Genomic DNA, 26,708 nt, shown 5'->3' with positions numbered 1-26,708 from the left:
ATATCTCACAATGGCTACCAACGGTGGAACCAGACAATGAAATGCTATGGATGCTGAAGGACGATGATAGGCTGACTGGAGATGTGGTGGTTGGAAATGGGGTAGAAAAAAGAATGGATGCCTCAATGGAAGAGAAGGTGAATCGTTTTTGTATGTTGCACCATGCCTCCATGGAGACGTGGCTCACCAAGTACCAGATTGCAAGGCAAGATCGAGAGGAAGCACGAGCTGAATTCCGATGCAGTACGCGTCACCGACCGATTCGATATCCCGAAGGCATGGAGGAGATGCCGCGGTTTATGTCAACACGATGGTTGCATGGAGCCTTGACCGCAGCATCCAGCAAAGGGACAGAGGTCTCAATGGAGGAGTGGGAGTTCTCGAGGGGATGTAGTCTAAAGGTAATGAGGGGTTTAGAATGTGTCGTATCTAAATTTGCTTGCTACATCTAATTTGAGTGTTTCAATGTGCAGTACAAAATATATAGTGCAGCGTGGTCGCGCGGACGACATTTTCGAGTGGAGCGTATTGACTAAATGCGCACCACAATGGACTGTGGTGTCATGGCAAGGTTTGAGCAAGAGAGCCGGCGACGAGCAACGGATCCGAACACGGTTGTGGATGAGATGGAGTATTTTGGGAACTTGCAAAGTATTATTACGGTGGATTATCATAGCTTCTCCATGATACTATTCGATGTGCAGCGGTTCAAAGTGGTACTTGGAGGAGCTGGAGCAACAATTCGACAAGGTCCATCTGGATTTCTCGAAATAGATTCCGAAAAAAAATGGATGGATTTGCGCGACACCTTTGTGTTGCCAGCCCATTGTGAACAGGTACAAATAGTCATTTGCTTGCTAATTGTAATACGACATGGTTTATGTCACAATGGTTTGAAGTCGCTTTGTAAGTGTTTGTGAACAGGTAATCTTCTATCCAAACCCCCGACAACCTCGATGGTGGTATGTTATACCTTCAACTCCTCGAGGTGCGAGAGTATATGATCAAAGCGATGTTCCAGGCATAGATGAAGAAAATATGCAAATAGAGGGATCGATATTACAAGGGGTGGAGGCCACCGCAAGCTTGGAGCCCGCATCGGCTAACAATGATGGAAATACAGAAGTCATAGAATTTTTTGAGAACGAGGCAGACTCGTTCTTTTGTGGTGACATGTCTATCGACCTTCTAGTGTATGCAGAGTTGTGTCAGGAGATTAACATGGGACCATAGAATACTTCATTCTTGGAGAATTGTATTACTCAATTCGTTGTTTAGATCTTCCATAAAGGTAGATAAGATATGCATTTTAAGAGGGATTTTTCAAAAATGATTTATATTAATGTGCTTTGTATAGTTTAAATTGATTATTCTAACATCATTTTTTATCTGTGCAGGTATCGACATTTTTAGGATGAGTCGAGGGATGAGCGATGAGGAGTTTTAGGACATGATGGCACGCATGTCTCTAGATCAGCTCGCGAGATTCAGAGAGATGGCAGATCAGAAGCTGTCTCGTTCTTCGTCAGGGCGCTCTGCTAGATCAGCTTCAGCGCGATCAGATGCTTCAGCTTCGAGCAGACGATCTCGACGCTCGCGACTTGGGCCAGAGGGAGGGACTGCGACTGCAGGAGGATCAGGGGGTGCTGCTGTGGAGACACAGACGTGGTGTCTCCGTCTCATCGTTCAGCTGGAGTTGCGTCACCTCCAGGATTTGTCACACCTGTGGGGACGTCCACTCCAGTTACTCCGGCTTTTGCGCAGCCGTCGGCAGATGGCACGCCTTTTGGTGGCAATCCTTTTGGTGGCACCCCTTTGAGTGGCACTCCGGGAGAGGGTACCCCCGTCGGTACACCGGATGTACAGGGGTCTCTTGGATATGCCCAAGAGCGTGGATGGAGATGGGAGAGGGCCCATCTTAGGCATACTCCTAGGGGTTATGGATACCTAGTGGATGGCAGGTCAGGAGCCATCATCATGAATGATGAGGGGAGGAGGGTTTTGGCTCGCATGAGGGAGTTGTGCCAACAAGTTTTTCGGCACAACGTCCTGGATCATTGGAGGAACATACCGGAGGGGAGCAAGGACTACATAGTAGCATCCTTGCACGAGGAGTTCCTGGTGCCAGCCACAGTGGATAGATTCTCTACGGGTTGGATGATGGATTGCATGCATGCATACATGTCACATAGACGATCCGACGTACGCAAGGCAATCAAGAGTGGGGCTCCAAAGCCCGAGTGGTTAGATGCAGACAACAAGCGCCGACTGAGGGAGGAGGCTACAAATTCGCCAGGACGTTGGAGTCAGCAGCAAGAGGCGGCGAGGGCATGAATCGAGGCTGGATCGGTACATCATCTTGGGAGTGGCGGCCACATGACATATTTGGAGGACTTTGTAAGTTTCTCTTTTGTTTTGCTTATTTGTTTTTTTGAGATATTCTTTGTACTGACAATCATGTTTCTAACAGTTACCATTTTGTTTTCTTTGCAGCACTCCGTTACAAATCGCGATCCGTAAGGCCTTGAGACTCGATATGCAGAGAGGCACAGTCTCAGGGCATTGATCGACCGATTGTATAGACGCGGCGGCCCTGTAAGTCACTCATTTTTCTTGTCCGTAGTTACCATGAGATATTTGAATGCATTATTGTATGGTGGATTGATATGTTGTTTCTTTTTCTGCAGAATCCGTTTGATGCTCCTTTGCAGCGGGACGAGCTTTCGGGGGACGAGGATTTGTAGCTCACCCTTGGATCCTTAGAGCTCACACACCTTTAGTTTTTAGTCGCCCGATCTATGTAGATATTTTCTATGTATTAGTGATATCGTTTCATGATTGTACCAATCGCATTTTATGCGATATCATGTATTTATTTCATGTATCAGTTTTATGATTTCAGTATACATTCTTTTTGTTTGCAAACGCTTTGTATGCAGCAGTGTAGAAACTATTTTGTATGGCTCTCATACAGCACACAGTGCTATATCAATTTTTTTTTTCTCTGTTACCATCGCTATTTGCGTCGCAAATTTACTGCACGCGTCGCTATAAGCATCGCAAATACTCTGCAACCGTCGCTATATGCGTCGCTATGAGTGTCGCAAATGCGACGCATATAGCGACGCATATAGCAACGATTCTATGGCGTCGTCAATAACGACGCTTTTTGCGACGACGGGGGCAAATTTTGTTGTTTGTATTTTCGTCGCTTTAAACATCGCTATAAGGTCTATATCTTGTAGTGTACCTTCTAAGGGGTAGATTGGCTCAGGCACTCCATCCATCACACGGCCACGAACTCTTCTAACTGGCCGCAAAGGGTGCACTCCTTCTTGGGATGAGACCTCACCTCCTTATAATAAATTTTATGGCCACATCTAATATTTTTGTTGATATTCCATTAGTGTGCAAATACAATGCATGATTGATGATACACTTTTCTTACCATTTGCACAAAATCTGAGATCACATGATAAATGATCTTTGATTGAAACTCACCAAAGTATCGTATGTGTTCCATAGACAATCAACATTTTCATCTAATTGCTAGCTTACATTGAGAGCAAGGACATGGGACATACTCATTAAGATACATCTCGCAATCATGAACATGATGGTCTTCATCATTTTTCATTTGGTCTACATTATAACAAACAATTTATTTTTATTATCATTCTTTTTTTCTTTATTAAATTGTTGAGAATAGTTTTTTTTCTCCTGTAACTCAACAAAATTAATATATGTAAAGTCTCTACCCACCTAAGGACGGGTAGAGAGTATGTAAAGTCTAATATTCTATGCATGGGGACGAGGGAGTAGCTACCCTATGTCGAAGTGTTTCTGTCATGTGGCATTGCACTGGACCTCGCCACCTTTTTTCATTTGTGTGCGACTCGATATGTAGAGCGTAGGAGGAGGTAGCGCAAAGCATGTCAATAAAACCATCAATTCATCTCCAAGTCCAATCTCTCTTTCGCTTTATCAGGCTTGGATACACAAGCCTTCCGCACTTTTCTGAAGCGTCGAACACACCTAATGTACACCCTTAACTATATATATATATACTCTCTCTCTCTCTCTTTACTACTACTACTACCACCACTACCGCTACTACTAGTAGTACTCGCCTTCTCCAACACACGAAAGGTACACTTATAACAAAACCTCTCTCTCTCTCTCTCTACCACCACCACCACCACCACCACTACTACTACTACTCGCCTTCCTGAAGCATCAAACACACCCAAGGTGTACCTTTAACAAAACATCTCTTTCTCTCTTTCTCTCTCTCTCTCTCTCTCTCTCACCACCACCACCACCACCACCACCACCACTACTACTACTACTACTACTACTACTAATAATAATACTACTATAACAACAAAAAACAAGAAAAGAAGAAATCAAAGAACTAGTACTAGTACTACTACCACTACTACAAACAAGAAATGACGAAATTAAAGAACTACTACTACTACTACTACAAACAAGAAAAAAAGAAATTAAAGAACAAGATCTTACTCTCTCTTTGTTTTTTATCCATTTATTCTCCTCTCTCCCTCCATCTCTCTCTCTTTCTCTCTTTCTTTATTATCTTTCATGTTTATTCCCTCTTTCTCTCGTTCCTTGTTTCTTTTTCTCTCTTCCTCTCCCTCTCTCATTTCCTCTCCCGCTCTCAGATTCTCTCTTTTTCTCTCACTACACATCATTTTTAACAAAAACAAGCAAAAGAAAAGGAGAAAAAACAAAAACAAACCAAGTGGGAGCAATGCACTCACCGCAAAGGCCCGAGGATGGATTGGGCGGCTCCTCTTCGCCCTTTGTGCATGTCCTCCTCTTCTTTGCAAACAGCTACAGTGGTGATGAGAAGCTCTCCTTCTCCCTATTTCTTTCTTTCTCTCCCTCTCCCTCTCAAATGCACGATGCAATTTTCTCTATCTTTCTCTCCCTCTTTCTCTCTTTTCCACAAAATGCCGCACTCAAGTTTTGGCCCGCTTTTTTTCGTTTGGGTACCATCGCTATTGTCATATTGAGAGAACATACTCTCATAGCAACATTGTCATAAATGATGAGAAATAATAATATATTTATTATATTAATTGAAGTTATGGAAACATAGCTATGCGTACATAAACACCTACACACATGTGCTATACTTGAAGGAGTACAAATCATCAAACTAACTTACACATGATTTATATCAAAGCAAGTTTTATTATGTTTTTATCATGTCTACATTATATAATGTTAGTAATATGAAATTACAACCACATCATGATGGGAAAGAATAAGGTTATGATTATATTAATTTGTGCGATTACATACACCACTATGCTTACATAAATATTTACACATATGTGCTGTAATTAAGTGGTTAAAAATCATCAAATTAACTTATACATAATTTTTACAATTTATTATTTTTCTAGATATTGTAAAATGTCTACAATTGTAAATCTTAACTACTAATACTATGCATTTAATTTATCTACAGATATATACATATATACCATAGCTCTTTTTTTTAAAATGTATCTTCATGTAATTGATACATTCTCAATGTGTCTCTATAGCTATAGCATATGCATGACTATATATCTATGTTTGATTGTGTACATAGTATTGCAATGTGTGGTGCATCAAGATAGATGTACAAAGATATATATATATGTAATTTGTGTGTATCTGTATTATGGATATAGTTGTAATGACATATGAACTAAATTGTGGTATAAAGGAATGAAATAGTTAATAAAGTAATGTAGTTGAAACACAAACATCTCAAAATCCTTACATGCGCAATGATGGCTGGCATATGTATCATAAATTATAATATTAGCTAGACTTCTATATAGTATGCGAGCTCTATTTGAGGATGCCTCGCTATAAGATTTAGGCCATATACTGATGTCTAAAGTGACGAAAATATTCATTTAAAATTTTACCCCCATCATTACTAAAATCATCGGTATATATGTCTCTACAAATACATCGTTATTTTCATCGCTATATTCATGATGCACATAGCGATGTAGATAGTGATATTTTTTTGTGCATTTAACGATAAATATAGTGACGTGTGTAAGTATCTTTGTGATGCTAATAGCCACGATTGTAGGGAAAAAAAAAGGATGGCAGGGTATACTTTCTTGCCACCCTTCCAAACCCATGTGATAAACAATAATCCATAAATGTTGAGAAACACGGATCTTGAGCAAGGTTAGCTATAGAGGTTGGAATTCATGGACAAGAAGCATGATGACAAATAATTGGATAAGACTCTTTCTCAAGTGAATTAGGTTCCAAGATAGATTAGCTTGGACTCATAAACACAATCTTGAGTAGATATGGACAAGACTCAAAGTGCAAAGTACAATAGCGTTCATATTTAAATGATCCTCAAGTACATTCTTTTATAGTTGTAAGATGGTACCACTTTTCCTCACTGTGTCTATGGGATACAAGGCAGCTCTTCTAGGTTGTTGCTTGTTCCTTGCCTTATTGCTCCATACAAAGAGGCTATCATAGGAGTGTGATTTAATATTTCTCAACACCCCTCCTCAATTACAACCATAAAAAACATTAAGTGTATAAAGGCTGTCATGAGTAGAACCTTGTTGTGTGGACATGGAAAAACCAACCATATAAATATCCTTAACTAAGTACATACAAGTACATCCCTTTGCATTAATATAAACCAATAAACACATGGAGACACAACACAAATAAATAAAGAAAAGCCACGCAAGAGACAATGACACTAGATAGAGGAGACCAACCATATATAAAGTATGAAGATTCTTGTACAAGGTAGAGAAGGGTACATGGAGTAGGTGGATATGGCGGAAGGAGTAGTTACAAGAGTGTATGGAAAGGTATGGTGGAAGAGAGAGCATGGTGCTGATGGAGTACAAAGCTTAGGAAAAAATGGTAGAGGAAGGAGTATGAGGCTTAAAGGGTAAGAAGCTTAAGGAAGAAGGAAGCTTGAGAGGATGTGGAAGCTTGAAGAAGTAAGGAAGTACGGAATCTTGGAGTGGCCTAAGGTTATGGAGGAAGGAAGCTTGAAGTGGCGTAATGGTAAGAGCTTGAGGAAGTGAGGGTTTGCACATGGGAAGCTTGGGGAAGAAGCTCGAGGAAGAGGGTTTGCACAAGGGAAGCTTGGAGAAGAAGATTTGAGAGACAAGGTGTGTACAAGGGAAGCTTGAGAGAGAAGGTGTGAGAGGCTTGTTGAGCACGTCCTAGAAAACTAAGAACCACTATGAACAAAATGAAAAACTTAGTCCCTTCTTCAAGTCTTGGTCCTCCTTTTATACATCTTTTGGGTAGTTTAGAGGGCTAGAAGTTAGGGCCAGATGCCTGAGAAAAGAGGGTTTGTACATCAAAACCCATGTGATAGGAAAAGGATTCGTAAAGGATCTCACATGGCTATAGTAATAGGGTTTGTACAAAGGATCTCACATGGCTACAGTAATAGTGTTTGTACATCAAAACCCATGTGAAAAAGTGAATAGATCTATAAAGGAATTCACATGGCTACAGTATAATAGGTTTTTAAGAGACGTCCTTTTCATGCCACGTGGAAAGTATGTCAGCCATTATGTTTTTATGTATCAAAACTCCGTGCGTTCACTAAGCCACATGGAAATTATGACAGCCATTATGTCTCCACCAACCTCACATTACTAAGGGGTACCCTCATCAGCTTCAAGACTGGATTATCCATTTCAAAGAAGAACCGACCAACCATCTGCTTGAAGAAAAGGTCTATATTGCAGCAAAGCATCGGCGACATTGGGAAGATTCTCGAACTTGTGAAGAAATTATAGCAGACCCAGAAGAATGTTCATGGAAATTCCAAAGGCCCAAACTCACTTCTCGAAAAGACAAGACATGCCTTTTCTTTCAAGATCATCCCCATGAGCAAACCGAAGTCCATCGCCTTGACCTCACCCATTGGAAAGATCTAGAATATGATCAGAAAACTGCATCCATCCTTGAAGATGTGCCTAGCTCCACTTCTTATGCAAAAATTACTAATCGTGACTCCTCTTAGAGCGCCCATGAGATCACACATTATCTTAAGGGGCTTAATATCAACTATAATTCTAATGGATTGCATTCTTCCCCACCAGTGCTGATCCCCGGATAGGATGCTGTTGGAGATCCCCCTGATTGGCATGACCTTTCTGATTGGGATGATGAAACAATTCAAGAAGTAGAAGATCAAATGGATCAATATGACAAAGGGACTAAATTTTATGGTATAATCAAAGGTATTTATCCTACTCATCTCCCTTCGATTCAAAAAGAACTCAAGATAAGGACAAAACTAGTAAATTCAGAAAAGGTCTCCGAATCCCCTTCCACAAATCCCAACCTCTGTATCAAAAACCTCACTCAAGATTTGCCTTCCTTCGACAAAGACACCTTCCAACGAGTTCTTAATGAAGGTCCTTTTAACATTAAAGATTGTTCTCCTACTCTTTGGCTTAACATGATGAAAGGTGATCCAACCAAATAAGAAGACAAGCCCAAGAGGCAAAAAGTTGGTAATCTTCCCTTATGGAATATTGATAATCTCTCACAAATAGAAATTGAATATGTTTTCCATAATCTCTCACAAATAGAAATTGAATATGTTTTCCATGCAATGTTTGGATATTTTTGCTCTTTGCATAGAAACCAAGGAGTTGCCCAGGTAAATGCTATCAATCACATTACTCATGGCTTCACTCGAGATCTTTGCTATTGGTGGGAATCCGCTAACTCTAATGCTAAGTTTACCATTCAAAGAGACCCCAATCTTGACGGGATATTATTTGAGATCCTAGTCTCTAAATGGGTGGGTAACAGGTATGATGAAGCTTGAGATGCAATGAAAGCTTTCCCCACCAGGCCTGCTTATGTAACATCAACAAGATAGAAGACTATGTCATTTACATGAGACATCTTCTATATTGCTTCAATGGTGAACATGAAGCCAATAACAAGAGTTTCTCTTTGAACTCCCTTTCCAGTCCTATTCCCATGATGGTTGCACATAAAATGGAGCAAAAATAGCTTACTTATGAGCATTCTTTTGATATAATCACCCAAATAGTCCAGAAGGTGATTGACAATCTTTGCACTCAAATCAAGGGAAAGAAGCTCTTAAAGATAACCCAATCTCCATTGATGAAATTTTGCACAAAAAGTATCTATACTAAAGATTTTGGCTGCCTCCACCAAAGCTATAGCTGCAGAAAATCCAATCCCCATAAAAATTTTAAAACCAAGCAAATATCTTCTAACATCCTTCCCTCTAAGTGGCGGCTATTTCAAATATGTTCACAAAATCCTAACTCTTGCTTCATTTGTGGACAAATCGGTCATTGGGCAAATAAAGGCCCTAATACAAGAAAAATTTTGCAAAAGATCAATACCCTCCAACAATTTGGCCTTCCTCTCCCTCTCTCATTTCAGCTTGTACTAGCTTGCGGCATTCATACATGTTGGAAGTCGTCCAAGGAAGCCTTCCCTGAGTTCATGATCCTCCGGCAAGAAAGCAACGTGTCCTTGATATACCATCTTCTTCATGGTTCGTGACCTTTGGGAGTCTAGCTGTGGCCCGCACAATGGACATGCATAATAACCTGAGGTAACCAGACCTGTTCCAACACCACGACCTAGTGAATACTTGATTGAATGAGATAAATATAGATATTACCAGCGAGAACGGAGGCCTGCTCACTTGAGCACTCTCCCAATCCCAGAAATTCATGCATCGTCCACATGAGAATGGCTCGAATATTGGTTGACCGCCGACCATCGCGCTTGCTCATATCTTGCACAGTGACCTCCTCCTCCCACAAAACCTTAAGCTCATCGACTAATGGACGAAGATACATGTCCATAATTTTTACTTTGTAGTGGCCTGGGACGAGCAAGCTAAGGATGCAAAGATGTCCTTTCTTTGTGGAAAGCCATGGAGGGATGTTTTAGTTGACAAGGACTATAGGCCACACACTGTAAGAAGTTGAGCACAGACCGAATGGGTTCACGCCATCCATTGCGAGACCGAGCCGAAGATTCCTTGGCTCTCAGGCAAAGCTTGGGAAGGTAGAGTCAATGTGGCTCCATGCGCACAAATCCACTGATATTCGTTGAACTCCATCCGTGGACCTATTCTGTGCATGCCACGTTGTCAAGCTCGCTATGCCGGATGTACGGAACATGTGGTTTTTGCAGGGGATGAGTGAAAAGTGTCTGAGAACTTTTTGAGGGATGGTTTGCCCTTGCAAGTCCTGTCGATACGTATGATCACCACACTTTAGACATGTCTCCATAGTCTCGTATTCTCCTTGAAATAGACAGCAATCATTGATACATGCATGGATGTTATTGTAGTCCATGCCAAGCTTTCGTAAAACATGTCGTGCATCATCACGAGACTCAGGCATGGTATTTGCAGGTGCTAATATATGATATTTCAATAACCTGAAAAAAAATCATAAAACACCTTGAAAAAGCACAAATGTTTGTAATAATAGTGCCGAAAAAAAAATCAATGAAGCGTATGTACAAGGTACCTGAACAACTCGGTCACACTCATATCGCTCTACCCATATTTTTCTTGCATACTTAAGAGTGCAAGTAGTGTCTTCAACCGAGATACTCGGCACCCATCATATAATGGTATGGATGCTTCCTCTCTAATTGGATCAGAAATCTTGACATCCATGGGAATCAATGCATCGATCATTGCCTCCATCTCAGGCTCCAAGATTGTAGGTAGGTCTAGAAGGTTGCATGTCTTCTCTGGCATTGACGGTATAGATTGGCCTTGCGAGTGGTGGATTGGCTCTTGCACTCCATCCATTGCACGCCCACGAACTCTTCTAATTGGCCACAAAGGGTGCACTCCCCCTTGGGACGAGACATCACCTCCCTGGATAGAAAATTTGCCAGCCAGACCCAATCTTATTGTATATGGTATTCAATTAGCTTGCGAGCACGATGCATGATTGATATTAACTTCAAATTACCATTTGCTAAAAATCTGCAATCACCTAATCAATGATCTCAGATTGAAACTCTCCAAATCGTAGTACGTGTTCTATAGACAATCGACGTTTTTGTCTAATTGCCAACTTGCATTGAGAGCAAGGACATGGGACACGCTCATTAAGATACGCCTCCCAATCTTGAACAATAGGACCTTCTTCGTTTTCCATCTTGTTTACGTTACAACAAACAATTTAATGACTTGTAATACAATTTGGGAAAACCCTTCACTCATTGTTTATTGGAGGTTCTAGAATGCACTTGGATTGAGATTGAAGCTTAGTCTCATTGAGTTTGATTGTCACTTCTCACATCAAGTATTAATTTAAGACACTTCATGCCTCTTATCATTGGATGATACATGAGCCATTTGTTAGATATATTATAGTGAGACAATAGGACTAATTGTGACATGTACATGCTCTCTTGATACTCATTGGATGCAGTACGCCTATTGTAGGGTGGTTTGATGTTTTGTCTTGATGTTTTGTCTTGGATCTATTAGCACCTCCCCCATCAAGTAGAAAAAAATTCAATAGTGCATAAAGCTTCCATTGACATAGAATGATTGCTTTAGATTACCTAAAAAATTTATGTCTTTCTTCTTGGTTCCTATCAAAGAAGAGGGCCTTACAAATAGTTTCAACATCAATACTCTTTTCCTTTACCTATGTGGCATATGACTATGCTTCAATTTCCCACCATCCTAAGTGACTTGGAATTTGAAGTGCTGAGGGAGGTCACCTCCTACCCTTTTCCCCTATATGCATCCATAAAGAGAGGACAAATGCAGCTATGGAGGAGTATTCTTTCTTGTCAACACTCATCTGATGCCATTTTTTGTGGACAAACTCAAAAACTCATTTAGTGCCCTTGAAATTTTTAGTCACAAAGGTACTTGCCATTATATAAACATAAGAATGGGTATACGTATACGATACAAACACACTAGATGATCTCCTAGTAGTACTTGTTGGGGCTACTTGTATTATTGTGAAGTTGTGAGTCTACATCTTGTTCATACATTATCATGCATCTACTTCTCTTTGTTCATAAAAGAAGAACATACAATAATTTTTGTCTGGTACAAATGATGCACCAAGTAATTATGTGCAAAACCCCAACATTCTCAAGAGGTAGAATGTTATACTTTTACCAAATTAAAAATATTATTACAAAGAAAACACATTGATAGAAGAGCAAAACTTTCTTTTCACAAGAATTATATATAGAATAACATAATTGAATTGTAATTAGTTATAGTAAAATGTCAAAAGTAAATCATTACAATCGGTTAGTGTGCCTAAGTAGAAATATGAGCGTAGAACATGGCAAAGAGAGATGAGAATAGAGCATGGGGCATGTAGGCTCGGGGGGACCAATTAGCAGGCATATTGATATCCATTTTATTGTATGCAAATGATGTGGTATTGATTGCAGAATCTCTTGAGGGCTTTTAAAGACACATGGATGCATTGCAAACATTTTATATGCATAGAGGATCAATAGTGAACCTTTGGAAGACAAAGATGATGGTGGTTAATAGTACATACAAGTCATAAAAATAGACCTTGCTCAATTAGATGTCAAGACATGGATAGCATTGATATAGAAAGTAGAGACAAAGATGGCCTTTTATTGAGAGCATCTCCTTCATACCATAAAGGTTTTGCCCACAACCTCTTCCATTTCGTCCCTCTCCCTCCCTATCCCTCTCCCTCCCTCCCTCTCGCTCTCCCTCTCCCTCTCTTTCTCTCTCATTTCCTCTCCCTCTCACAATATATCCTAACACTCTCCAAAAGCAAAAGGGAGAGGGAGAGAGAGAATGCACTCTCCCTCCCTCTCCCTCTCCCTCTCCCTCTCTTTCTCTTTCTCTCCCTCTCTCATTTCCTCCCCCTCCCTCTCCCTCTCCCTCTCTTTGTCTCTCATTTCCTCTCCCTCTCACAATATATCCTAACACTCTCCAAAAGCAAAAGAGAGAGGGAGAGAGAGAATGCACTCTCCCTCCCACTCCCTCTCCCTCTCCCTCTCCCTCTCTTTCTCTCCCTCTCTCATTTCCTCCCCCTCCCTCTCCCTCTCTTTCTCTTTCTCTTTCTCTTTCTCTTTCTCTTTCTCTTTCTCTCCCTCTCCCTCTCCCTCTCCCTCTCTCTTTCTCTTTCTCTCCCTCCCTCTCTCTCTCCCTTTCTTTCTCTCTCATTTCCTCTCCTAAACAAGCAAAAGAGAAAGTGATTTAAACCCTAAACAAGCAAAATAAGGAGAGAGGGAGACTCACCGATGAGATATTGCGACTGTGGGCGGCTCCTCTTCGCGATGAAGGCTCCTCCTCTCCTTTGTGAACAACGGCGATGGCAGCGGCAGCGGCAAGCCTTCTTCCTCTCCCTCTCTCACGATGGTTGCTCTCTTTCTCTCTCTCGCTCTCAAAACATAAGATGCAAAAACGTGAAATAAACCCGCGCTCGGTTTCGACTTGTTTTTTTTTCCTATGGAGCATCGCTATTTGCAAATAGCGACGCCAGTACCCGCATCGCTACCCGCCATCGGTATAGGCTTAAATCCTTGTAGTGCCTTGTACAAGAAGCTTCATACTTTATATATGCTTGATCTCCTCTGTCTATTCTGTGCGCTCACTTTGAGGTTACAAGGCTTATGATTGGAGCATTAATGCAAGTACATATAATGCTTAAAAATGGTCTAGTAAAATTTGGAGACAAGGATCGATAGGCCCTTGTGGTCTTCATCTTCATATGGCATTGTAAGATTTTTGTGATTTTCTTTTAGCATAACAAATCTTCTTTTCCTTGTTCTTCTTCACTTTGAAGGTCTTCACTTTCCTTGCATCTCCTTTGTCTTTTATCTTCTAGTCTCCCTCAAGCAAATAGGTCATAAGATTCAAGTGTTGCATGATGACCACGGTGTCTAAAACATCTCCAAAATCTTTAGATAAAATCATTGATTTCACTTGGATGTAGCCAACTCTATTTCCTCCTGCAAGTAGAGCAAACAATCTTTCCGTGTAGTAACGAGCAAGAGGAGTTGTTTCACTCTTCATGGAAGGCATCCATAAGAAAATCTTCATGTTGGTCATTCCCATGGCTAAGATTTAGCTTCAAAAAATTGAGATAGAACCAGCAATTGAGTTGCACTTGAGTGTGTCAAAAGACATCATAAGTAAGTCTACTGTCAAGAAGCACTAAATGAGTGTCAAAATACACTATGTTTGTTGAGCTTTGATATTGATTCTTGATGTTAAATCCTCCTCTCCTTGCTCATTTGATGTAGAAATCTTGCTGAAGTCTTAGTGTAGCAGTGAATCAAAGTGGTACTGACTTGTTTGAGCTAAGAGAAATGAGTAAATCAAGTAAAAAATGAGCTTGAAGTTGAGTGGCCATGGCTGTCATAATTAGGGTTTCTGAATCTGACTAATCTTTTAGTTTGCATGGCTCAAGGAAGCAATTATTTCACAAAAGATTTGGTGAGGAAGAATCTTAGAGGGTAAGCTTCAAAATCCCTAAGGTGTAGCTTAGCATTGCACAATGTAATGTATAGAAATGACGGGAGCCATATGACAAGACAGCAAGGGCATAGTTTGAACAAGGACAAGAAAAATACATAATGCTAGAGAGAAGAGACACTAAAGTTAGATATTGAAGTACCATGGAGAAGCTCCATGAGTAGAGTGAAAGGTCTCCAAAAAAAAGCCAATAAGGATATTTCTTAGATGAAGACATCTAACTGCTCCAAGTGAGCAAGGTGCTACTAGCTATGGAGGTCAAGAAGAGTAGAGTGAAGATGGAGTGCAAAGATGAAGTCATCTGCTAGAATTGAGCTAAGCTTAGGTTGAGAAGAGTTGAAAGAGCAATGTGCAAAGCTAAACCATTTTCACCATAGCTCTAATACCACGTTGAGAAAAATAGATCTTGAGTAAGGTTATCTATGGAGGTTGGAATTCATGGACAAGAAGCATGATCACAAATGACTAGACAAGACTCTTACTCAAGTGAATTAGGTTCCAAGATAGATTAGCTTGGACTCATAAACACAATATTGAGTAGACATGGACAAGAGTGAAAGTACAAAGTACAAAGTAAAAAGTACAATAGCATTCATATTCAAATGATTGTCAAGTACATTCTTTTATAGTTGCAAGATAGTACCAGTTTTTTTCACTGTGCCTATGGGATACAAGGCAGTATTTCTAGGCTATTGCATGTTCCTTGCCTTACTACTTCATATAAAGAGGCTATCATAGGATTGTGATTGCATATTTCTCAACAATAAAGCCTTTATAAATTGAGTACATAATTTTCATTGAAGCACATACATTATGAGATGGTCGGAAGAAAGAGTTATTGATTCAATATTCAACTAAGTACAATATCAATTATGATATCTCATAAAACTACAAGGAATGATAGAGAGGAGAGTCCAAAATAAACTGAGAAATGTATCCATAAATACCACAAAATGTGAGTCTATACAAAGGATGAGAAATATATCCAAGGAAAGCTTTATAGAAAGAGCTTGCATGGATCAAGGAAAGGATGTGCGCTCCATGAATCCAAGCAACTGCTATAGCTCATCACCATTTGAGAACTTGTCCTGCCACACAATGGAGCATCAAATGAACTTTGCAATATAAAAAACCAGAGATTAATCCACAATACATAATGCAGCACAAAAAGACTAATAATTGAAAACATGAAAGAGATATGACTTACTAGGCCACTATGCACATATAATCTATCGATGAGTGCAGTGAGACCGTTTCTCTCTACATATTGAGTTTCCGAACCTGTAGGATCATGGTTTGTGGTCGAGTGATGCACGAAAAACAAAGTAGCATTGTTAGAAATAAGGTTATTGGTATAAGTAGTATACCAAATAAGAAAATGAATACAACCAAAAGGAAACTTATAAAATCCTTCAAATAAGTTCTATGTTCACCACTCTCTAGATGATGCATGACCCCCGCCTCCAACCATACCCTTGATGTCTCCCGTTGTTGGTCGCCATCGTCCTAGAGAGTCTGTGGCCTCCTCTCCCCTGAGTCTCTACCAATCCTCTATGTTTAACCACTCAAGCTTTGAAGCACCACTCTTGATTGCCTTGTGAGCATCTGATCATCTATGTGACATGTATGCATGCATACAATCCATCATCTATCCTGTGGAAAATCAGTCTGTTGCTATAGGTATCTGAAACTCCTTATACAAGGACATTTCCTTATATTCCTTGCTTCCCTCTAGTATATTTTTTAAGTGGTCTAGAGAATTATGCCTACATACTTGTTGGCACAACTCTCTTATGCATGTCATCACTCCCCTCCCCTCATCATTCATAAGAACGGCCCTAGTTTTCTTATCCATTAGGTATACATACCTTAGTGGGGTATGTCTAAGGTGTGCCCTCTCCCCCTACGACTACGCTCTTAGTCATAACTAAGAGACCCCTCTCCATTTGGTGTACTTGTGGGGGTGTTATCTCTCAAAGTAGCATCCATAGGCACTTGTGAACGATTGAGTGAAACCTAAAGTCATGTAAGTAGATGTCCCTACAGGTGTAGAAAACCACACTGGAGGTAATAAGTGTCCACTTGATCAACAAGATAGGGACACTATATTGGTATCTCCATAGCACCCACCTGAGCCACCCTTTCTAAAACTAGTATGAAAGCGAGGAGTAGCAACTGATCATGGGGTCACAATATTTACATCTCTAAAACACCCTCCAAAACCATCCCCAAAATGATGAGGAGAGGAGGTCTGCCGCTCTCTGGGTGTCCATTCCTCAGTGTCGATCGAGTGAGGTGCCCGTGAGCCTCTCTCCATGGCCAATCTAGAGTGCTGACTCCACCTACTTTAGATCGATGCGTTAGAGTATACTAAGGTAGAATATGCAGAATGCCCAAATTATGATTGATACAATTCTTAGTTTTCCATATCTCTGAAGTGTGCCATTTGATCTAGAGACATATGCATGAAGATCTCTTATAGCTCCTCATCTATCATCCCTCAACTCATCCTACTCTTTGGATCATCAATAGTAATATGCACAGCTAGAAAAAGATGTTAGTATAATCAATATAAGGTAAAGATAAAGCACTATAGCATAAATTTGAAAAAAAGGATGTTAGTTAAAAAGCATATATTAGAGTACCAATAAAAGTGAATTATCAACAAATTTGACAAGTGAGCATCAGATGTGAGCCTCCGGACAAGTGTCCCAAAGACTTTTGATGGGGACAAATTTTTAATATCCATGAGTTTTCATGATGCCCAACATGTGAGTGAAGTTTCACCAAATTTTAATTTATAAAATTGATGGTTCAATCATTTTTTGAAAATACATTAACTAGATTATACCTCATTGATAATAAAAAAATTCACCACCACACTGAGTATGCTCAACTGCATAGTAAATGTGTTGTCAACCAAACTACTGATCCGGGTTTTTTACAACCCGGATTTCTACCACAAAATTTGGCCAAAACCCCTATCAAGAGCTTTACCATATCACTTTGGGTTTACTCTTCAAGCACTAGGTATGCTACATTGCTTCTTGATTATGATAACTCTAGCGAATGGGGGGAACAAGTTCTTAGGAGGGATGCCAATGTAAAGGGTAAAAGGGATGGTTATCTTAGTGAAGATAGAAATGGATTACACCTAGGAGTTGAGTGAGTGTATAGATTTTTCAAAGGACTAGCAACTACACATGGGTTCCACCTGCATCACTAAGATTTGGAATCTATCACCATCATTAGAGGACACATCACCCTAGTACACAAGTCAATATCCTTATCATGGTGTCATTTGGATCTTACACAAAAGCTTACAAGCATGGACCCCTTCTGTCACATGCTTATATGTATTTATATATATATGGGGGACTAAAGTCAAAGTAGCTTTTGAAAGCCATTTTTTTTCATCTCAATAACTCCCAAGGAAAAGAGAATTTCAAGAAAATTATCGTGTTACTCAATCGGTTTCAACCTGGTGTGCAAAGTTGCAGAAGAAACTTTTTTCAGATTCTTCACCGATTTGAAGCTACGAAGGCGCAAACTGCTGGCTACATGCAATGTTTTTCTTTCTTTCACCACACCAACTTTCCATTCTATCCTCCTTGTAAATATATTATAATAATGTGCTTTGGGCACCCACCTCTTATAATGTAGCTCCCTTTCTCTATTTTGTCTACCACCACCCTTGGCTTCTTGCATAATGACTAAGGTGGGGACTTGTCCCATCCACTATTCTCCATATTTTCAAAGATGCCATACATCATCTAGGATTATGTTAATCAAGAAGATTAGCTTAATCTAATCCCTCATGGAGGCTATATAAAGAGCCCATGGAGAATGGGAGAAGGGGGAAGAAGGACAATGACAAGCACATGAGAGCACTCTAGAATACCCTTATGCTAGTCCATCTCTTTGAGATGAGCTATGAGTGATTTCTTTTATTATGTAGCATAATGGCAAGCTTCCTCTACCTCTTCTCCTCGTGTCTTCCTCTCCTCTCATCTCTCTCTCTCATATTCTAATATGGTGTCTAGTATATATATTCTCTTTTGTAAATTTGTGTCTTGGTTCTTTTGATTCTCTTTGAGAAAAGGGATATCCTAGCCCATCCTCCCTTTGGATAGGTGGTGCCCCTCTTTAGTTCTCTTAGTGAGGATTAGAGGTTGGATGGGTGAGAGACAACCCATTCATCATTTCAGCCCTCATTACGTGAAATATTGGAAACTTAAAAATTCACAAAAAATAAGTCATGGTTCAAATGGAATTTTTCATATTGGATATAGTGTTTCCAAACCGCTAAATACAGTAAAGATATAGTGTATCAGCCCATGTACAACTAATCACTGATGTGTGTGTGATTGTGCATTGAATTTATCCTCAACAAAACTACTTTTAAAATTAGAAACTTGAAAATATGCATAATGCAAACCATGGCAAAATAAAATATCAAATATCATGTTTGGTATTACGAAACCATGAAATACACAGTAGATAGTGCATTGCACCAAGTACAACTAGAGCTAGGTAAAATTTAGCTCCATTTTCTAGACCACTGCTATCAAATACTTGAAGGTCTACTAGAAAGATAAACCAAAACTAAGCTTCTTACAATCTACAACCAAACCTGAGCTAAAAACATAGATCCAATTACCAAGTAGCTTCTCAAAGCATATTATTAATATTAAGATTAAATGCACCCTTGTTGTTGCAAATCCTAGGAACAAGAACCATATCTATGGGTTTAATAGTGATACGTCGGGCATGAAGTTCACAATCACCCATTAGATCAATCAAGTAAATTTCAGCTGCTTCTTTGAGAGCAAGCAAGGCTTGGCTTGACCATAGCCCCACATTCCTTGTGTAGTTTCTTGAAAATAACTTGTGATGATGCCCTAACTATAGATCTTGCAGTATTTCTCACACCAACCTAGAGAACGGTGCATTAGGAATAATCAAGTTGGCACTCTTCTGGAATTTCCTTATCTCACATAGCATAGCTGTGCCTTGTCTCCATCTTCGCTTCTTCTATGTTAGAGGAAGTATATTACCAGCTCGAGTAGTAGTGGGAGGTGAAGCAACTAGAGCATGTGGACCACCATTTCTAGAAAATGGCAAACAATCATTATTGACCACACTAGGGCCACCATTGTTGGACATAGTAACACCATGATTATTAGTTGCAGTAGGGCCACCATTGTCGGCCACCAAGGGACCTTTGTCACTCACAATACACTCACTAGATTCAGAAGAGTGCTGACCTCTTGCTCTTGCAGGCACCTTCTTGATAGGAAGATTGGAACGTGCCATGGTTGTGATGATGAAGGATAGAAAGGTGGAGGGTAGAGTGAAGAGTAACGGGAAAAAATGAAAGGAGAGACTTGACTTAAGTACAAAACTTTCAAACTTACTATGGTGAAAATGAACTTTAAAATTATCATTTCATTTCATTTCTCCACCCCATACCTGCCTCTCTCTATCTCCTACCACCCCCCTCATGGCCCTCTCTGTCTAGGCCAATGAATGTTCCAAGGTTTGGAATTTTCGTACCTTTGTCTTAGGATTTCGAAATCAACTTTTCATAATTAAAAAACATAGTTCAAAATTGACTTTGAAAAACATAGTGACAAGCCTTCAAAAATTTAAACAAAATTTACAAGATATATCATGTGAAAGATAGGAGTATTGATGTGTTATATCCTGGGTATCTATGCTTTCTCGTGGATTCTAAATGTATCAAAAGTATTATCTTTATCTAGGTCTCCATTTCTTGCCATCTCTCTCTTGGGTTGCCAACCATTCTGTGTGGCGTTGTATAGCTATGCTGTTTTCATATCTTGCTTTTCTCACTTCATATATTGCCATACTTATAAATTCTACTTGAAAGGTTTTGGTTGAGAGGTTTTGGACTTCTTTTCTTTTTCCTCGTATCGCATCTCTAATCTCCTATACTACCATTGTAATAATTGCCTCATAGAATTGGAATCATTGATGCCACCTCCATGATCAGTTGCCCATTGAAAAGCAAAGGGATCTTGCCAATGAGATCGTTCCATGCCTTGAGTTGACCATACTACCAAACTTCCTTGATCTGCAAAGTATGGACCATGTGCTTCAAGTATATGCTTCACAACTTAAGAGAGATTAGAAACACAAACTAATTCCAAATGATGATTTTGTTTTTGTAATGGTGACAATACTGACCATGTAGTGTGTTATACTGTCTATAGTCCATGCCTCCACCATGGACTTATGAAATTTAGTAACTGTCTCTTTAAATGTATTGGCATCACCATCCCTAAACCTCAACTTTTGTAAGAGAGCTGTTAATCTATCTAGGTGTATCCACACTTTTGCCTTTGCAATCCTCCTTCGTCTCCCATTGCTCCAATTTGGAATAGCAAGGTGCAACTTTTTCCATGCTTCATACTTCTTTGGTTTTTTTACAAGTATATTATCTTCCTCATATCGAGGTGGAGATATAAACTTCCTAGTATTGGGTCTGCCAAAGCATGGTTTACAAGGGATATTTCCACTCTTTCTAGATTTTTTCTCATCCTTTTTTATTTCTGCTTGGCTCCCGTGAAATCCAACTTTAGAGAGGACTTGTTCTACCTTCGTGCATGTATCATCAGCTTCTGACACAAGCTGCATCTTGTATGCAAAGCATATATATTCATATACTAGCTTCTCAATTATTCTAACCAAACAATGCAATGTGCAAAAGTGAATCCTTGTTAGTGGTATTTCCAAAATAGGGCACCAATTTGGATCCATTGGAACTAGCATTCAATTTCTCGTGACTTTTTGATCACGTGTTGGAGCACCTTGTTGTCCTGCCTTAGCAAGCCATTCTTTCTTTCCATCTTTTCCTTTCTTCCTAGTTTGCATGTAGTATATGCACGAAAATTTTTCATTCGTTGCATTTGATAAACCAAACATACACTTCAATGTTTTTAAATCACCTACAAGATGCCATTCAACTTGATAGTCCCTAAACCCCTCGATGTGTAAAATTTCTCCATTATTTTGTTTTTGAATAACACTGGGTATATTAGTGAGGTTTAAAAAAACTTTAAGTACTTCATAGTTCTCCTTTGGTACTTCAAATGCTGCAAGCCGTTATATTTCATTCTCTGATTGTACACTGAAGTATAAAGGATAATTTTCATCGTTGTTGGGATCCAACGCTCGATTCATAAGTGTTATACTCACACGTTCAAGTTTTTGCCCCTTAATAATCTCACTCTCATCAAGTTTGAGGACAAGCCTCTACATTCTTCCATATACATATTGTAGAACTTGACCATAGCAATCTGAACCCTACATATATCCAATACAAAGTTGCTTGATGCATTCAATACAAATGCAACCTCTTTGGAACCATACTTTGATATGTGTGTATTTTCCAGATGCATTGGCTCACCAATTAGTTCTAAAACTTTCTCATTTAGTTATTTTCGAGCCTTCTTCACGTGAAATGGTTTTGGCAGAGGCATTAGTCCTTTAGTTTTGAAGACTTGCTTAAATCCTATATCCAATTGTTGATAGAGCATACTATATGACTCAGAACTCATTCCCACCTTGTCACATAATCCCTAAGCATCTGTAGAAATAAACAATTTTCTCACATCCCTAAGATTTTTACTTGCAACACCATCTACAATATCCTTGAATTTACGACTTTATTGTAGTAGATTGACCATCTATGATATTGTCCACTTCCTTTGGTTAATTGGTGAATTGATCTAACTAGTCGGATGTGCCAATGTTCTTCTTTAGTTTTTAAAGTGGGCCCAATCTTCAAAGTTTTTGTGAGCTTCCTCTTTATGTTTCGATTCTCCTTCTCCAAGACCATAAATTTAGACTGTAACTCCATATTTTGCACGTGTGTAGCCTGTATAGTATCTTCAATGACATACATTTCTTGTTGTAGGCTTTGGTTCTACCTATTCTTCTCAACCAATGATCTATCCTTTTCCATCAAAGACTGCATAATTGTCAAGGCTTGATGAACCCTTGCTAATCCTTGTGTGACAAGTCTGCATGTGTATCCATACAATCCTTCATTGCCTTCACAAACAAACTTTACAAATGATGTAAGCCCTTCAAATTGTGGTAGCTTTTGAGTGACTAGATCCAGTGGATAGATGCACCCATCAACCCAAAGGTCTATTTTTTTTCCTTGCATATCTTTCTTGTTGCATCCTGTATTTTATTGCATCATCCCTTTCTATAGTTCTTTTGAACATTGGTGCATATTTATCCTCCAATTGAAAGTGAATATCTCTCTTTCTCTTGGTACGTCTTGCACCTACATCTTGTAAAGAAAAATATATGCCAATTTTAACTTGGATTAATATTCAAATCACACAATTACACCCCTTTGATTCACTATATCTATGTTCTTTTTTACCCAGTTGGATCTTGTCTCTTTCTCTTGATTTCAATCATGATAGACTCTAATCAACCTCTAATCTGTCTCTAATCATAGCTTTTAATCTACCTCTAATTAGCATCCAATCTTATCTTCTGTTCTATTCAAAATATTCTATGTGTGTGTGTTTATGTGTGTGTGTGTCTCTCTCTCTCTCCCTCCAGAAGAAATGATCAAAGATATTTAAACGCATTTATACAGAAGCTTGGCCAGTGGAGAACAATAACGTCATCTTATCTTCTACCCTAATTTACTCTATCACTCTATCAGTTATTTTCTTAGTTAATCTCACATAGTCCTCTCTCTTTCCCCTCTCTCTCTCTCTCTCTCTCTCTCTCTCTCTCTCTCTCTCTCTCTCTCTCTCTATCAATTGACACTTAAGGATTAAACAACAACTATGAAGAATAATAACATCATAGAGATTTAAAAAATAAGGATGCCTCCATTATCACTTGATTGCTTGTAGTATAGAGTGTTGAAGAGGAAGATATCTTATAACATAGTACTATAGAGGGAGATTTCTTGTAGCAAGGTAGAGAGTGTTGTAGATAGTAGTGAGTGTTGCTTCAGAAGAATTCGTATGCAAGAAACCATATTTAGGAGGGAAGGAGAAGAGTACACAAAATTTTGGACAAAACTAGAGCTTTGAGAGGGAATGAAGAAATGCCTAAAAATAAACATATACTTGTCCACAAATAAAAAAAATTTACAAGGAGACTCTCAAGTCAAAATGGTGTTTTTGGATAAAAAATAATCTTAACATATGATGTGTACCTCATTTTATATCATTTTTTAACTTCTGCCCTTTTAAGAAGCAAGAATGAGAATGATTCTAATATATTTTCATGTTGAAAAGTCATGGGGGCATTAAAGAGTTGTACATTAATTATTGGCTTCATTTTTTAGTGAAAATAGAATTGTATTTTTTTAGTTATGAGGATTTTGAGAAAAAGTGACCTTATCCTATAGTTTGATAATAAAATAATAGGTGAAATCTATTGAAAATACAAATACAATATTTTCTTGATTGTAGAAGATCTCTTATTCTAGTATTATTTTGGAATCTCTTTTTAGAGGGAGAGAGGTGAGAGAAACCCCTTAAGGGGAAAAAAAGAGAGTCCATATTTCTCCTAGTTTGAAAAAGCCATGCCAAACCATCTCATTAGCTTCCTCATAGTTTCCTCCATTTCAGCTACACAATGATATTCAAATATCAACTATATCCGGAAACAATACTCAACATACAGTCATGATAGACCTCTTCACTCCATCCTCACTAGCTTCAATTCTTCAACAATCTCCTTTGTTCTCTACCACTCCTTAGAAGCTCCATTTAACAAAAATAGAAAATCCAAGAAGAAAAGAAACCTCCAACTCTACCCCCAATCTTCGAAGGTTTGCAAGGATAGTTGTAATGTCTTCAACTTCAAGCAACTCCCCTCCTACTGCTCTCATTGTCACAACTCTCAAACCTCCATCTCCCATCTCCTCCTCCAAGCCCATCACTCTCTTCAAATTTTTGAACTCTGAAGATGATGAAGTCATGTCCTTACCTAATCCATTCTATATGAGCTTGAATGACCTCTCTATCTAGGCCAACATTGTAGTTTGGGACAAGCCCAAAATCCATCTCATGATAGCATTCTTGAGGCACCAAATTGTCCCTCCGTCACTCAAGCACTTCAAGGTCATGAACCTCCTCAATGGCAATCTGCCATGCTTGAGGAATACAAGGCTCTTCTTCAAAACCACACTTGAACATTGGTCCCTCTTCCTCCTGAGAAATAAAAAATGAGCTGAAAATGGATACTTTGAAAAAAACTCAAACCAAACAGTACCATTGACAAGTACAAAGCTCACTTCGTAACTTGCGGTTTTGAAGCGATCGAATGTCTTCACTATGGAAGTACACTCCTCTTGCTTAGAATCTCTAGGTCAATCCATCCTCATATATGGAAACTATTCCCTATATGGAAGCACTTGGATATCTTAGGTATTTAATTACTTATGCCCACCTAGACTTATCTTATGCAGAACACTTTCTTTCCAAGGCTATGCATCAACCCACATACGAGCATTGGAAGCAGCTGAAATGAGTATTGAGATACCTCAAGGCCACATCTCATGTGGGGCTAAGACAACAATGACTTTCTTTTAAAGGTATATTTGGATACAGATTGGGGTGGAGACCTTACTACCCGTAGATCTCTCACAGGTTTTATTATTACTCTAGCAAGTTGTCCAATCTTTTGGAACACTAAGTAGAAACACTCAGTAGCACTTTCTACTACGAAAGCCAAATATGGTGCATGCAGCATGGCAGCCCAAGAAGTTACATACATTAAGAAACTCTTGGAGAACATTAGTTTTGGATACCACCCTCGGTAAATTCCCATCTTCACGGATAACTAATCATGTATCTCTATGGTTCAGGGCCCTAAATTAAGTCTTAAACTCCACCTTACTGATATGAGATATTATTTTGTAGGAGAGTTAGTATATAATTCTCATATCACCCTTGATTATGTACCCTCCTTTGACTTTGCTGTTGATTTTCTCACCAGATCCATTCTCCACTTAAATCACAAAAGTGCAATGCAAATCGTTCGCATGCTCTAGGGGGGAGAGCATGATATTATAGATAGATGTAGATCATGCTCTTCAGTGGTGCTCTCTTTTCTTTTGAGTTGTATCTAGTTGTATTCAATTAAATTTTCTATGGAATCCTTTTGAGGGGGGGAGGGGTGTCAGGATAAAGTCTAGATACGATAAGGATATACAAACATGTAGACAAAATGATCCCATAGTTGTCCTCATTGTAAATATCCTAGATATTTAGAATAGGAGCTCACCTACTTCATTTAATGTACCATGTATGTATATAGCTACTAGCAATGAAATTATCAACTATAGTTCACTCTACTTTTTATATTGTCTCTATGTCTCTTTCTCTCATTGTGCATAGTGTCTTCTCATCTACTTATCCTCTAGTTGTTGATTTTCACTATAATAATAGTTGACAATTGTGGCAACCATAGGTGTAGCAGCTTCAAGCTAACCTCAAGCTACAGTGATGAGAACATAGACTTGGAGTATACATTAGAAGAAGGGTAAGGATATCATCCTTATGATTTTGATTCTCCTTGTGGATGACACTCAAAAATCAATCATAGATATGGATGCATTGAAGAAAATGTTGCTTTAAATCTTTGACATGAAGGACTTAGGGAATGCTTAGATCACATTCTTTACAGGAACATCATGTTGTCGTACTGCTGCACATCCGAGGTGTGGAATCCACCAAAGTTGTGTGTGTGACATTTGTTACTTTGTACATACTTAGTTGTTGTGTTGGCATTTTTGTTCTGCATGGGCAGTATAGTGGAGAGGGGTTTGGAGCAAGAGAAACTTATCTGTAATGCTCTAGTTGACATGTATGCGTGCATTTGCGCCCAATCCTTGTGTATCAAAGGACTTGTTTCCCCTCATCATACGGCCAACCGCTATAACAACTGTTAGATCTATGGTTACTACGACAGAAGAGCCACTGTGGAAGCTGCAAAGTTAGTTGAGGCTCCTGTTGCAATTGTAGCAGGTGCTTCTAGAGGCATTGGGAAGGCAATTGCTCTTGCTTTGGGAAGTGTGAGCTGCAAGGTTCTTGTCAATTATGCGCGGTCATCAAAAGAGGCTGAGGATGTCGCTAGTTGA

At 39.2% G+C, this 26,708-nt stretch overlaps 1 protein-coding gene across 1 annotated transcript; it reads left to right on the top strand.

The window, feature by feature from the left end:
• Nucleotides 1-481: 481 nt before the first annotated feature.
• Nucleotides 482-26,708, top strand: LOC148028727 (uncharacterized). Its single transcript, XM_087688478.1, has 3 exons — nucleotides 482-836; nucleotides 925-1,125; nucleotides 26,520-26,708. Exons 1-3 carry the CDS (start codon nucleotides 537-539, stop codon nucleotides 26,706-26,708), a joined length of 690 nt encoding a protein of 229 aa, XP_087544604.1. The 5' UTR covers nucleotides 482-536.

Source organism: Lygodium microphyllum, chromosome 11 (assembly GCF_053477565.2).
Source record: "Lygodium microphyllum isolate KBCC chromosome 11, Lygodium_microphyllum_v1.1.10, whole genome shotgun sequence".
NCBI lineage: Eukaryota > Viridiplantae > Streptophyta > Polypodiopsida > Schizaeales > Lygodiaceae > Lygodium > Lygodium microphyllum.
This window is presented reverse-complemented; position numbering and strand designations above follow the sequence as displayed.

Bases quoted from the DNA above. Each gene is read 5' to 3' on its own strand.
- LOC148028727 (XM_087688478.1), top strand. From the start codon at position 537: ATGCGCACCACAATGGACTGTGGTGTCATGGCAAGGTTTGAGCAAGAG. The intron at 837-924 runs GTACAAATAGTC...GTTTGTGAACAG, and splicing joins TGCCAGCCCATTGTGAACAG to GTAATCTTCTATCCAAACCC. The intron at 1,126-26,519 runs GTCATAGAATTT...AACAACTGTTAG, and splicing joins ACAATGATGGAAATACAGAA to ATCTATGGTTACTACGACAG.